Source organism: Schistocerca nitens, chromosome 2 (genome assembly GCF_023898315.1).
Source record: "Schistocerca nitens isolate TAMUIC-IGC-003100 chromosome 2, iqSchNite1.1, whole genome shotgun sequence".
NCBI lineage: Eukaryota > Metazoa > Arthropoda > Insecta > Orthoptera > Acrididae > Schistocerca > Schistocerca nitens.
In genome coordinates, this window is record NC_064615.1 from 57,094,405 (window position 1) to 57,110,460 (window position 16,056).

A 16,056-nucleotide genomic window follows, 5' to 3' on the forward strand; every position below is an offset into this window, starting at 1 on the left:
AAGGAAAGCGTTTCTGAAGAAGAGAAATTTGTTAACATCGAGTATAGATTTAAGTGTCAGGAAGTTGTTTCTGAAAGTATTTATATGAGTGTAGCCATGTATGGAAGTGAAACATGGATGATAAATAGTTTGGACAGGAAGAGAATAGAAGATTTCAAAATGTGGTGCTACAGAAGAATGCTGAAGATTAGATGGGTAGATCACATAACTAATGAGGAGGTATTGAATAGAATTGGGGAGAAGAGAAATTTGTGGTACAACTTGACTAGAAGAAAAGATCAGTTGGTAAGGACATATTCTGAGGCATAATGGGATCACCAATGTAGTATTGGAGGGCAGTGTGGATGGTAAAAATCGTAGCGGGAGACCAAGAGACGAATACACTAAGCAGATTCAGAAGGATGTAGGTGGCAGTAGGTACTGGGAGATGATGAAGCTTGCACAGGAGAGAGTAGCATGGAGAGCTGTATCAAAGCAGTCTCTGGACTGAAGACCACAACAACAACAGTTCAATGAATAATACAGGGTGTTCAGAGCGTCCCAGATCTAAGCAAAAAGTATGATTATCTTCAAACAGATAATTTGTTAAAATATTGTCAATACAGGTCACCGATAGTGCATTTACTGTAGTGTCCTGCATGATTTACTTTGGAGTCATAGCTTTTTGTATTACGTCAGTAAATTTGGATGCTTAATTGCTTTCAGCTATGATGTTGATGTGGAAGTGAGCACCTATTACAATCTTTTTCCTTTTTTCTTTATTGAGATTTTCAAGCAGCAAATGAGATTTGACCAAAACAGCTTCAAATGTAGCTTTCTCTGCTGCTCTCACTCAAATAATTAAAATAGTCTCCTATATCATATTTTACATCAGAATGTGGATATATGCAAGAGCCGCCCATTGATTTCTCTTGTCCAAAACAGCTGTTGGCTACTTCAAAATTTCTTATTTTATTAAGACTTTAAATATTCTAAAATGTCAGCCAGTGTTCATTGAGGATAGTAGTTTTGATATTTTTGCATTCCAAAAGAATAATTTGTAATTTGTCAACTTTATGACTTTCATTTGTAAATCCAATACTTAGACAATTTTTATTCCAGGGTAGTGTGTAGAGACATTCTTTCTTATTTATGGTTTCAGGTAAAGCCTGTTGATCTTGATGTTTGGTTACCAAACATTGTTTCTCACTGAATAGTGGTATATGTGAGTGGGAAAATAATGGAAACTGATTAATAATTGCTGCTTGAATAATTTTTAAAAAATTGATTGCGAAGAATAGTTGAAAGAAATTGGAAGGTAATTTATAAATCTGCACACATATCCTGGGTGAATTTTAACTGGTACCAATATCAACAGACCTTCAATGCCAATACATTTAAGATCAATATTCATAATTTGAGTTACGTACTTCTTCACATTAATTTCATTGTGAGTAGTCCTGATTATAACAATGCAAATGCAGGATCGCTCCTCCAAAATTCCTCTTGTCTGCTCCGAACCTCCTGATGCAGGATTTCGGCATGGGCGAAATGATGAACAGATAAGTGTGGTCGACACGAATGTACGAGTAAACTTTGCTTTCCTAATAACTTTTTATAACTCATTTTAATCTACGGTTGAAATACAAATTTTTAAACAATACTGGTGTGACGGATCTAATCATACATCCACCCTCTACCACTTACAGAAACAAGCAGGTGACGATACAGGAATTAATAAATTGAAGAGCACATTTCTTCCATTTTTCTGCAGATGGATCAAAACAATATCTTTGCCACAAAACAGCTCATTAATTTACCTTAGGCGTTGTGTATGTATAGCCTAGATGTATAAGGAGAAACAAATGAAAAATTAATATGATTAAACATATCACCCCGCTCATTTGTTACGTTTCCCGTATTATTCAGAATTTTACACCTGTCAGTGAACATTCTACTAAGAATTTTGGATCCTAACCTATTTAAATGAAGACTGTGTTTACCCATGCATTTATTGCTTAAGAACTTATTCAGATTTACAACCACAATTCATAGATTATTACGGTTTTTGTTCTCTCTATGTATCAATCATTAACAGATCTTCTGAAGACCATGCTACTCACTACAATTTTAGACATTTTGTACAGATTACTGGCACATTAAATTAACTGTTTTGTTTCACTAACAATTTTCTCCTTAGTGTTGCTTCTAAGTGAATTTGTACTTACTTAAATGAAGACTCCTTTGTAATTCTTTTGAGATGCCTCTCCTGAACCATTCTGCAAGCTATATATGTTGCTAAAGTGTTTCTTCAACTGGTGGGTCTTGATTCCTGTACAAACACCTATTGTGGAATTTGGCACTGCCACATTTTTGAGCAAAGAATCAGCTATAATATGGAATTCTTTTTTTGATAAAACTTCAAATTATTTTTACCTACTGTGTGTTACATTTGTCCACTTATATTTATTATCAGTTTTCAAGACTTTTGTGTGTGTTTCTTCGGTAGGTGCACCAGGCTTGTTGTTTGAGTGAACAGATGCATCATTCTGCCTGTTTTTGATGTAATTTTTGTCTACTGCCTCAGCTATTTTCCAAAAAAAAAAAAAAAAAAAAAAAAAAAAAAAAAAAAAAAAATCCCTTATTTCAGGTCACAGTTTTCTTGCTTCTGCAGTGATAATGCTGCACTTAAAGTGATAATGTCTTTCTGTGAGCTCACAGTGGAAGTCAGCGTGACCATTGAATATTCTCACTAACAAATTTTAACCTTACTTTTGCACATTTTTCATGCAGCCAGATGTCGACTTCACACACACAATTTCTTTTGTAACCTGTTTCTGAGACTTTTTACATGATTCACTATTAAACTTTTGCCATTTTACAAGCAATGTGTCTCTTCATTTTTAAATAGGTGCCATCTCAATTCTGTGTCTCATCTCCTGCTTGTCATTAGGTAGTGGCGGAATGTAGAAACAAACTTTTATAAAACCCCAAAAGAAAAAAAATTACATGATGTGAAGTCAGCTGTACAGGGAGACTAATGGAGAAGAGCTCTGTCATATTGACCATTACCACCAATCCAACACTCAGGGACTTCGACATACAACCACTTTTGTACAAAGAGATGCCAGGGGGGAGGGTCTCCATCTTGTTGCCGAATAAAGTTTTCAGGTTTGTCTTCTAATTAGGGAAAGAACCTTTCTCCCAACATATCCAGATATGCCAACACTGTTATAGCAGCTTCAGCAGAAAAGGTCCATAGGCTTGACATTGCGACACAGCCCAGAAATGTTATTTTAGGGACTCTCTTCGATATTGTACGAATTCATTCGGATATTCAGATTCCCAGATGCAAACATTATGGGTAATTACCTTCTCACTTAGATGTAAAGTTACCTCATCACTGGACACCATATAAGTTATCTTCCCATTGCAACTTCACTTGCAGAGTTATAATGTACACCATAGTTAATTAGCTTTAAAGCATGTTCTAACTGTAACCAGTATGGACACATGTGTAACATTTTCTTAAAACCATCCACACTGTCATGTTTGGCAACTGAAGTTCAAGACTTACTTTCCCAAGAGACTTCATACATCTACAAAGGTAAGATGCTCTGATATAATCAACATCCTCTTCAGATACTTTTGATCATCTCGTGCTTTTCTCTGTACACACACAACTGGTCATTTTGAACTGTCAACTGTCAGTACGCTTCATCAAGTATATTCGTTTTAATCACCTGTTAGTTCATGACATTAATGTCAAAATAGATCATTTATAGGTCACCTTATCTTGTTACATTCACACTTACTCTTGATTAGTGTCATTTTCAATACATACGAGCTTGTTTCTGCAGATATGTAGGATAATTACGCCTCAGAAGTGCATTTGGAAATTATCAGAACTCATTTCATAATATTGTACAAAATGTTTGAAAAACTGGTTTCAAGTTAGATATGAATATGGATAGGGTTCCATTCTGTATGATTGCTTTTAAATTAATTTATCACCATTTTTACGTTAATGAGAACTTTATTCTCATTCTTCCATGTTCTTTCAGGCAATGAGAGATCGCCAGGAAGAAATCAACATGCAGCAGGAATTGTTAAAAATAAAGAAGCGGGTTCTGGAAGAAGAGAAGTCTAAGTTAATACTAGAAATACAAGGACGAAAGCTTAAAACAGCACAGCTTCAATCAAAATATGAAATAGCAATGATGTCACTTGGTAGAGCAGAAGAAGGAGAGGAGGTGTCAATAGCAACTATAAAACTCAAGGTATTTATTTTACTATTTTTCATAGCTCTTGTCTTCCCCGCTTTCTCTCTATTCACTTTGGAATCACTTAATTTAAATGACATTATAGTAAATGTTGAATTCACTGTCAGGAAGGCCCTAAATGAGCTATTGTTATTTATGTTTTCAAAATACTGTTTTGTTGGATAATACCTGTTAGGAAGCTCGATAATAAAATATTCTTGTTTATCAAATTGTTCATGCATTTGGTCATAAAAGAGGTACAATTAATTGGGTCACAGAGTGACATCAACAAGAATACAATAAAAATAGTTTACACATCTTGAACACATTTAACAGATGAGGGCTCGGAGATGCATGCACCCTCTTATAAAGATGCAGTCCACATCAGGTGTCACTGGTATTGTGCTGCGTGCGCATTGCAGATCTAGTGACAGGGATCGGTGACCAGTCTGCACCTGACAGCCACCTCGGAGAGTTGCAAGTGTGCCATTTAAATGTCAGTGCTCACTACGCTTGCTGTAGTGGCCCATCATACGTCCACTGTGAGCCGTAGGTGTAGTATCTGATGAGTTACTACAAAAGCATGTGAGAGGAGGCATCCCACCACCCAAGAACCCTGGGGCGATCAATGAAGAGGACCACGATGGGGAAGGAAGCCATATGGAGATCGAGTCCATGACAAGGTGCTCTGACATGGGCAGTGACGATGGTGGGGGCCACCCTGGCCCATCACCATTCAGATTGCTCTGAACAACATATTGTCTTTGTATCATAAACATTCAATTCGGCTCAGCAAAATTATTATCTGAGGAAAAATAAGCTCTTGTTATTGTCTATGCCTGTAAAAATTTTTATGTGTTCTTGTACAGTGCAACTTTTCATTTAATTACTGAACATAAGCCCTTAGTTTCATTGTTTAGCCTGTCAGTGCCCTTACCAGACAAAGCTGCTCTTTGTCTTCCACGTTGGACTCTGTACTTGTGCCAGTTAACTTTTTGTTCTATGGACAGAAAATAAATAAATAAATAAAAATAAATGAGATCTATTTTTGTTCCATGTTGCAACACGCAAATGCAGATGCTCTGTCCTGGCTCCCCATGGTCCCTGACACCTTGTTCGACCAGAAGGAACATATTTGTTTTCAATTGGACGGAGGTGACGGCTTTCCTGTCACCAGTCCCCATATTGTCTCTGCAGTAGTGTTGGATGCAGTTCTCCAGCAGGTCATATACATGATACAACATTGGTGGCCTGGCTGACCCGCTTCAGAATTGTTATGCATTGCGCCATTGCGTCTCCCTCTTGGATGATGTTATTCTCCTAATGGAAGCATTTACTCCCCATATCATGGTTCTAGCAGCTCTGTGGAGGAAGTCCTCTGCTTATTAAACCAGGGTCATTGGGGGATTTCTCACACAAAACTGTTAGCATGTTACAATATGCTTTGGCCAGGTATCTATTGGGAAGTGAAACATCTCCTTACAGCCTGCCACAAGTCTTCAGGCTAGCAGGTGGCACCATGCACTGTTTTTTTCACCATGGCTGACTCCTACAAATCCTTGGGAAAGAGTTCACATTGATTTCTGGTTATTGGTGTTTGATGGTTTTTCTCATTTTCCTTATGTCGTTTTTTGTCAGTCTGTGACAGCAGACATGAATGCAAGGCCCTATTGAAAATATCCTCCATAGAAGGCTTGCCTTGCACACTGGTTTTGGGACAATGGTCCTCACTTTGTTGCACAATCTTTCAAGGACTTCTGCAAACATAAGTTTATTCACCATCTGAGGCATCTCCCTTCCAACTGCAGTCAAATGGTGGGGCAGAATGCCTTGTCTGAACATGTATGACACAGATGCGCAACTGTGTAGAAGATTTCCCAGCCAAAAAGGCTCTCACATCTTTTTAAGCTCTTGCAGAATAATGCCTATTGGGACCATGAGTCTCACAAAGCACATGTATGGCCGTCAGCTGCAGATACTGCTCACCTCTCGCTGCTGGGCAGGCGTCACCCAGCGACACCAGTTTTGTTGATATTCACTCCCAGAAAATCAGTTTGGACCAGGGTGTTTGGACAGTGCCCTCAATGGATTCCAGTTATCAGTGCAGTTAAAATGCCTTCATAGTTTGCATTGAAGATCGACTTGTGGCATGCTACTGGAACCACTCACGGAGCTGAACAGGCCTGGTCATGCCCACCTCCCCTGGAATCAGGGCTTTGTCAGCCCGGAAGCAGGTTACTTCCTGCCTCCCATTCTGTTGAGCATGCACCACTGTCATCAGGGATGGGCACTGGGTCTCCATTGCCAGAGCCTCACCTCTCCTGGGACACGATGACACGATCTGTGGCCAGGACCAGATACTCGCTGGGCTTAAACTTGGCAAGACATGGTGCAAGTGAGAGCTGTACTTAAGTTGCACAAAAGCACCCTCACAGGCTGCAGATCAAACAAAGGGGAAACTTTTCCAAAGCAACAGCTGCAAGGGCTGGGCAGTAATAGCCATTCTAGAAATAAACTTGTGATAAAATGCCTGCCAAGAATTACACATTGGAAGGCTGGAAAATTGAGACTTAGCTAGATTGCATTTGAAGCCTGCAGCCTGTACAGCAGTAAACAAAGAACAGGGACTACGTTGGTGATCCTCCATGGTAGCACTGTCATGATGATATCCTCAAGATAGTTAATGCAATGAAAGACAACCTTCATAACCTGTTCTAAAAAACTTTGAAAAATGGCAGGCCCATTAGTGACCCCAAGCATTAGCCATTCATTCTGATAGAAGCTGAATGGCATGCTAATCACAAGCAACGGTTTTGATGGCTCGCCCAATGGAATCTGAAGGTAGACTTTGGCCAAGTTGTTCGTCAGAAAGAATAATTGTCCCCCAGCCAACTTTGTGAGCAATTCCTCTGGGCGAGACAAGGGGTAAGTGTCTATGATTGCCTGTGGATTAATAATGACATAAAAGTTATCACAGAGAGGAAGCTCACTGGACAGGTTCTTTACCAGCACTAAACTTGTAACCCATTCACCTGAGGAAATTGGTCTGATCAGTCCCCATGATGTTAAACACTCCAGATCTATCCTAACATGGTTAGCTACTGGCACAGGCAATGCCTGAAAAACCAGAGCCAGGTGGAGGGTTTGAATATGCCATGAAATTGTTTGCACACCCTACTTCTGGGACAAACAGATTCAAAAACTCATAACACAAGGAATACAATTCATGATAAAGCACTTGGTCTGACACCAGGTGCATCACATTCACAACAGAAAACCAAAAGTAGTAAAGGCACCTAACCTGTCCCAATTTTGAGTACTCGCATTGTTGTCTGCCAAGTACATAATGGAATGGTAAACTGCATCGGCAGTGAATTGACCAAGTATAGTAATCTGCTGTTTGTTATAGTGTACCAACTGACTCTTGATGCATGCCAATGGTGGGGATCCTAGCCTGGCATATGTCTGTGATTTGAGTGGTGACAGGGCAGCTCCTGTGTTGACTTGAGGATTAATGGCTTATCCATCACCCACACTTCAATGAAAAATTTGTTCTTGCTTGCAGATAATTTTTTACATTTATGGTAAGAGGTCCACTATGTGGGGCAGGCTGCCCACTCACGCTGTACAAAACAAGAGGGGCACCAAGAAAGTGGTATTCTGTATTCCTGCTGCCAACAACATGTTCATCTGCATTGGTCCAGTTGGCTTGTTTGTACAGTGGCTACCTCCTCTTACCGCAGTGCACTAGGTTCCATGTGCTGGGCCAATATGCGAAACCTCTTCTTATGTGGCTCCTCAACTGAAGAGCACATTGATGCTCTTCTTATCTGGGGCCAAATGAATGATCATGATCTCGGACTGTAGTGTCTGAATAAGATTCCTGAGACTTAACTGTGATGAACCGACACTTACAACATAGGCTGTGGAGCTCAGCTGCCCAAGCTAGAGATGGTTGTGGCAGATGTTTGTGATATTGGTAGAATTCAGCATTTGCACTGACCACATGCAGATATTTGTGATGCGAGGAGGACTACAAATTATACATACATACACTGAGATGACAAAAGTCATGGGTTACCTCCTAATATTGTGTCGGACTCTCTTTTGCCAGGTACAGTGCAGCATCTCATTGTGACATGGACTCAACAAGCTGCTGGAAGTCCCCTGCAGAAAAAATGAACCATGCTGCCTTTATAGTCATCCATAATTGTGAAAGTGTTGCTGGAGCAGGATTTTGTGCACAAACTGACTTCTCAATTACTTCCCATAAATATTCAAAGGGGGACAAAATCATTCACTCGAATTGTCCAGAATGTTCTCCAAACCAATCACATGAAATACATGGCTGCAAATGGTTTCCAAGTAGTCAAACATGACCATTTCCAGCCATTGATCAGTTCATTTGGATCAGAGGACCCAGTCCATTCCATCTAAACGCAGCCCACACCATTATGGAGCCATCACCGGGTTGTACAGTGCATTGTTGACAACTTGGGTCATGGCTTCATGGTGTCTGTACTACAGTCAAACCCTCCCATCAGCTCTTACCAACTGAAATTAGGATGCATATGACCAGGCCACAGTTTTCCAGTAATGTAGGATCCAACCAATACGGTCACGATCCTAGGAGTGGTGCTGCAGGCGTTGTTATACTGTTAGCAAAGGCACTTGCGTCAGTTGTCTTCTGCCATAGCCCATTAATACCAGATTTTTCCATGCTATCCTAATGGATACATTGATGGTACATCCCACATTGAATTCTGCAGTTATGTCACCCACTGTTGCTTGTATATTAGCACTGACAACTCTACGCAAACGCTACTGTTCTTGGTCATTATGTGAAGGCCGTTGGCCACTGCATCCTGTGTAGTAAGAGGTAATACCTGCAATTTGATATTCTCGGCACACTCTTGACCCTGTGGATCTCAGAATGTTGAATTCCTTAATGATTTCTGAAATGGAATGTCCCATGCATCTATTTCCAACTACCATTTCATGTTCAATTCATTTCCCATGATGTGGCCATAATCATATTGGAAACCTTTTCACGTAAAACACCTGACTACAAATGACAGCTCCACCAATGCACTGCTCTTTTATACCTTTTTTATATGATACTTCTGCCATCTGTATATGTGAACATCACCATTCTATTACTTTTGTCACCTCAGTGTATCATCAAAATGATGTGATGCTGGTGCTTACATAGCAGCTAACTGGCTCAGTAAGTGATACACACAGAGGGGTATCCATGATAAGAAAGAGCCTTATAGACCTCTGCGTTGACCACCCGGAATGCCATGAAATGTTGAAGCCGTTTCTCATGAGTGTCTCAATCTTTATCAGATGCATAATGGGGGGGGGGGGGGGGCGGGGGAGTTGTGGGTGAACAATTGGCAGCTGAGTCTGGGTCAACATAGCCAACAACTGTTCCAATACAGCTGTATGCACCTACTGTTGTTGCAGAAGTGACTTGAGTAAAGCCTTCATGGAAGAGGAAGAGGCGAATGGCAGAAGAACCACAGAATCCAAAACACACAATAATTTGACCATCAATGTCACCACTTGAAACAAGAAACACACAGCAATAAAAGAGATACAATTTATTGGGTCATGGAGTGGCATCAACAAGAATACAATGAAAATTGTTTACAGATCTTGAACATATTTGACAATTGAGGGCCTGGAAGCCCATGCATCCCCTTATAATGACACTATCCACATCTGGTGTCATTGAGTTGTGCTGCATGTGGACAGTGGATCTGGTGATGATGGTCAGTGCAGTCACTTCGTTTAGTTGCGGGTGCTCCATTTGAATGCTCGTGAACACTGTGCTTGCCATAGTGGCCAAATGGATGTTCATTGTGGGCGATAGGTGTAGTAATCAACAGGTTATTACAGTATAAATATTTAAGTGTTATTGAAATTTGCTAGTTTATTTATTATGTTTGATCCTGTGCCATGTAGCAGTGAGTATTTATATCAAGTGTCTCACCTAATAATTTCCAGGTGCATTTCCTTTGGTGTTTCAGCAGATATTTGGAATTCAGTTTCTGCAATATGTAGCTGGAATCAGTCCAGACAAGTGCTGCTCCTCACATCTTTCCTGCAACATGCACAGTGTTGATGGAAAGCATTGGTTTGTTTCCCATTAGGAACAAAATTGGATTTAAAACGAAATTTTATGTGCCCATTCAGTAGAGCAATCCCCAATCAGTCTGGTGGGATATTTGTTCTATTGATATGTATGAACAGGAACATTAAAACATGAATAATATCCAGGACTCCAGTAGCAACTCGTGCAGCCCTGGTCTGTGCTGACTGCTACTGCCATACAGCAACAAAGCTGACATTCAAGTTATTCTTCTTGTTTTAATGCCACTGTTAATACACATTGATAAAACAAATCTCCCACTTGACTAATTCGGGACCACTCTATCAAATGGCCACATAAAACTCTTCTTTAAAAATTGTTTTGTTTGTAATGGGAAACAAACCAATGCTTTCCATTGACACTGGGCATCGCATGAAAGATGTGATGACCAGTATTTGTTTGGGCTGACTACAGCTGCACATCACAAACATAAAATTCCAAATACCTACCAAAACACCAGAGAAAATGCACCCAATGGCTCTTAGGAGAGATACCCTTACTTACAGAAGTGTAAATATGACATATGCAGCAACATTATGCCCTTAAGGTTTGGAACTCTTCTTCTTCGGTTATCAACCCACAGGTTGGTTGGCAGCAGCACGCCATTCCGTTCTTTTGTCAACTTTCTTCTTCATATCTGCATAGGTCTGGCACCCGATGTCATTTATTACTTGTTGAATGTAGCTTAATCTAGGTCGTCCTCGGCGAGTTCTTCCTTCAATGATTCCTTCTAATATTCTCTTAATGAAATTGTTATGCCGTAAAATGTGACCTATGAAGGTTATTCTTCTTTTCTGTATATTTCGCCAAAGAGATCTGTTTTCTTTCACTCTTCTGAGGACATCTTCGTTTGTAGCCTTGTCTCGCCAGCTGATTTTTTCCATTCTCCGGTAGCACCACATTTCGAATGCCTCTAATCTTCTCTTTTCTTCTTTTCCACTAGTCCAAGTTTCACATCCGTAAAGGGCTGTACTCCACACATAGGTTTTCATGACTCTCTTTCTTACGTCTAAACTAACATTTCTACTCGTCAGTAAGTTTCTTTTTCCATTGAATGCTATTTTGGCAAGTTGTATTCTGTTTTTAATGTCACTTTTGCTCCTTCCATCTGCTGTTATTTTGCTACCTAAGTAGTTAAATTCTGTAACCTGCCCTAGTTTCTCTCCCTTTATTGTTATTCGTATGGGTTCATTGTAGTTCAGGGCGCCACTCACCATCACTTTAGTCTTTTTCTTATTTATTTTCATTCCATACTGTTCTTTTAAGGTGTTTTCCATTTCATTGAGTGCGGCTTCTAAATCTTCTTTCCTTTCTGTAATTATGGCGATATCATCTGCATATCGCAACATATCTATTTTCATTCCGTTAAGTTTTATTCCTACTTCAATATTCTCTCTTATTTTATCTATTGCTTCTTGGATATATGCGTTGAAAATTACTGGAGATAGTGGGCATCCCTGTCTCACTCCTTTCCTTATTCTTGCTGTTTCTTCTTTGTTTTCCTTCTTAACTAAGGCTGTTTCATTTTGGTATATTTTAAAGATTATCCTTCTATCATTATATTTCAGACCAGCCTTCTTCAGAATTCTAAACATTTCTGGCCATACAACATTGTCAAATGCCTTTTTGAGGTCTACGAAGGCTATAAATACTTGTTTGTTTTTGGAAATTTGTTTCTCAATTATTAGTCTTAAAGATAAGATTGCTTCCCTCGTCCCTACACCGCTTCTAAAACCGAATTGGTCTTCACTTAGAGTGCTATTCAATTGGTTTTCAACTCTTTTCAAAATTATTCTTATTAGAATTTTTGATGCGTGTGAAAGAAGACTGAGTGTTCGATGGTTTTCACAGTCCATAGTAGATGCTTTCTTAGGTATGGGGAATATGATGCATTTCTGATAGTCTTCAGGAACTTCACCTGTTTTGTATATTTTCTGTATGAGTTGCAGTAATGTAGCTTTCATTTTGTCTCCTGATTTCTTAATTAGTTCAGAAGGTATATCATCAACACCTGCCGCTTTCTTATCTGGTAGTTCTTTTAGTGCTTTTTCAAATTCATCTTTCAGAATTGTGTCCCCTAGTTCTTCTTTCTCTACTTCTTCGCTTAATTCTATCATATTATCTGTTAGAGGGTCTCCTTGATATAGCTCTTCAATGTATTCTTGCCATCTCTTCAGCGTGTCATATCCAAATAGTACCTTGCCCTCTTTGTTCTTTATAGTTCCTGAAGATTTTACTTTCCGTTTAGCAAAGTTTTGTTTTATTGTTCTGTAGGCCAAGTCAGTTTTTCCTTTAACCATGTTTTCCTCCACCTCTTTACAAATGCTGTTGAGGTAATTTTCTTTTGCTTTCCTAGATTCTCTGTTTATTTGGTTTCTAAGCTTTCTATATTTGTTTTCGCTTTGCTCGTCAGAGGCATTTTTGTATAGTCTTCTTTCTTCCATTAGACAAATTATTTCAGGTGTTATCCACTCTTTCCTGTTTACAGGTTTGGCTTTCCCAATAAATTCTTCTGCTGCTTTATGTATGCCTTCTTTGATTTGTTTCCACTCCTCGTTAGTACTCCCGGGAATAATGTTTGATGCCATCTCATCAGTTTTCCGTGCATAAGGGATCACTAGTTCTTCAGACTTTAGGTTATCTCTGTTCCATACTTTGTTCGTTTTTCTCTCTAATCGCTTGAGTTTGAGTAAGCATTTCATCATTACAAGGTTGTGATCACTATTAATATCCGCAGACGGGTAGCTTCTGCAATCCTTGATTTGGTTTTTAAAACGCGATTTTACTAATATATAGTCGATTTGGTGTCTTCTAGTATCTCCTGGGGCTTTCCACGTGTACCTTCTTCTTTTATGGTGGTTGAAAAGGGAGTTCGCTATGACCAACTTGTTTTTGGCACAAAATTCAATTAGCCGGCTTCCTCTTTCGTTCCTATCTCCTAGACCATATTTCCCTACAATTCCGTCAACTTTCTCTTCTCCAACACTAGCATTCCAATCTCCCATTATAATTAAGTTCTCTTCACCTTTAACATAATTTATAACTTTGTTGATGTCTTCATACACTGTTTCTATTACATCGTCTTCTTCTGCCGATGTCGGCATATAGACTTGTACTATTACCGTGTTCTTTGGTTTGGTTCCAATTTTGACTAGTATTATCCTAGAGTTAAATTGCACATATCCTGTGACTAGATTCCCGAGTTTTCCTTTTAGAATTATTCCAACTCCACCGATTCCAGTTGTTCCTTGGTTAGTACCTGTATGAATGATACGATAATTTCCTGATCTGAAGTCTCCTGGTTCAGGCCATCGCATCTCAGATATTCCTATTATGTCTGTTCCCATTCTGTCCATCTCTAGTTTGAGGTTCTCTAATTTCCCGCATTGGAGGAGTGTTCTTACATTCCATGTTGCTATTTTTAGTGTATTCTTCAACTTTGCCTGACCTTCCATTGTCCCCACCCGGAGATCCGATTGGGGGACTATTACTCCGGATTTATGTTTAACAGAAGATTCTGGCATGGTGCGCTACTGATTCTTGGGATATCTTGAGTGATCTTTAATGGAGTGGTTTCCCGTTGCCTTCTCCATCCTATGCCGTTGACTGTGAAGTTCTTCCGCCTTTAGGAGCAATTTCTCACTCCAAGGACAAGAGAGTGCCCTGCCTCTATCCGCTCATCCGCTCTCTTTGAGACCGTTGGCACTTGATAGGGGGGGTTTCCTTATCCCGGGAAACATTCGGTCGTCAGAGCCTCGTTAGCAATAACAGGGTGTACCGTGCAGCAATCCTTAGCTGCAACTCGGGTAGGTGAGGTTGACATTTGTACAGGAGAGGCTGTTAGAGTTGCTTCACTGTACCTTTGGAACTACACGGCCAAAATAATAGTAAAATTGGTATACAGCTGTGAAAATGCCATCCTTTATCATATGGTGTGGTACTCATGGTAGGCTTACAGACCACAAGTGACAAATATAATCATGGCAGTTACTTCACTGTAAATAAACTGATGGTACCCAAGATTCCACTTGACATGTTTGATTGCATTTGATTTAATTTAAATAATGTTACTGTTAGATTGCCACAGATACATAGGATACTACTTGCAGAATTATGTGGAAGTACAGTCAGTGACCAGCTGAAAGTTGTGCGCATTGCCAAAACATGTTCTTGCACATACAGTGTACTGAAATGGAATGATTGTATGGTGTTAATGGCCAGTAGTTCGGTTGTGTAGTGTAAGTCTTCCTATTTGACATCACTTCGGTGTCTTGCGCATCGATGATGATGATGATGAAGAAATGAAATGATGAGGACAACTTATACGTGAAGGCCCCAAGTGGAAAAAATCCACAACTGGCTGAGAGTCGAATACGGGACCTCAGGATCTAGCTGCAGCAACACTTAACACTGGACCATGAGTGCAGATGACAGTATGCTGAGCAGTGTGATTAAGAATCAATTAGCAGTTTCATCATTTGATATGCCATTAACTACAATTCTTTATATTCCTTAATAATACTTGAATCTCTTACCATTTAGGAATACAGTAAGGATGTTACACTTACAAGATAAAACTTGCCTGGAAATATGTTACAGTGTATCACACTTTTATAACACAAGATTACAAAGGTGATTAGGACATCTAAGAGATAACACAAAATTGCTAAAGTACTGTTATATATTACTTTTCCACATAGTCACTACAGTTCTCTAAGTATTTTCCATGTGTAAACCAATCTATTAAAACATGTCTAGGAGCCTCCAGAATGTCAGCATGGGTTCTGAAGTTGTAACCAGCCAGGTGCTTCTTTAATGGCCCAAATAGAGGAAGATCACTTGATATAAGATCAGTCCATTGGAAATGTCAGACCAAGCAACACGTAACGAAGTCGGTATGTTCTTTGGCAGTGTCACAAAACAATGCAACACCTTTCAAAAGCTTGGTTATTTCCCCCAAATCATCTTCTGTAACCATTCCAGTACGACAGAATATATGTTCTCTCCATACACGAGCACACCTTTCATAGCCAAAAAGACTGTGGTTATAACTTCGTTTATAGATATTGTTGTTATGAATTTGTCATGTACAAGAAATAAGGGTTGTCCCTATTCTGATGATATTTTCTTCATCTTAGGTGTCACATGATGAATTTGTTATGCACAAGAAATGAGGGTGCCCCCATTCCATTGATATTTTCTTCATCTCCAGTGTCACATGATGTACCTATGTTCCATCCACTGTGACAGTACTGTGAAGGAATGGAACACCCTCCACCTACCATCACATTAAATGCTGGAGAGACAACCACATTTGCTTAACTTTGTTCTTGTCTGAGTGTTGCTGCAGCACTCAGTGAGAGCATATCTTCCAGTTGTCCTTATGTTGTGCATCATAGTCACTATTGTGACAGTAGAGATGTTGTGTTTGTGTTCAATATGTCTCACATGAATGTGAGTGTCAATTTGAATCAATACTGTGACATGACACAGATTTTCATCTCAACCACTCTGCAAATGTCCACTAGTTCATTATGAATTGCAGTTGAGGACATTTTCTTAAATCCAAAACCCTTATTACACTTTGTTCTTCAGTCTTCAACAGAGTATCTGTCAATGCTGCCATCTTGAAACTATATTTTAAAGCACAACCATCAT

General features: G+C 39.4%; 1 protein-coding gene across 5 annotated transcripts in view; it reads left to right on the forward strand.

Annotated features, from left to right (window-relative positions):
- The window catches only part of LOC126235713 (coiled-coil domain-containing protein 39), a 408,779-nt gene that overhangs the window by 300,357 nt on the left and 92,366 nt on the right, over positions 1 to 16,056 (forward strand). For all 5 annotated transcript variants that reach the window (XM_049944479.1, XM_049944477.1, XM_049944478.1 and 2 more), the window contains one exon: positions 4,044 to 4,259. In XM_049944479.1, the coding sequence (XP_049800436.1) occupies positions 4,044 to 4,259 (216 nt within the window). The remainder of the gene's footprint in view (positions 1 to 4,043; positions 4,260 to 16,056) is intronic.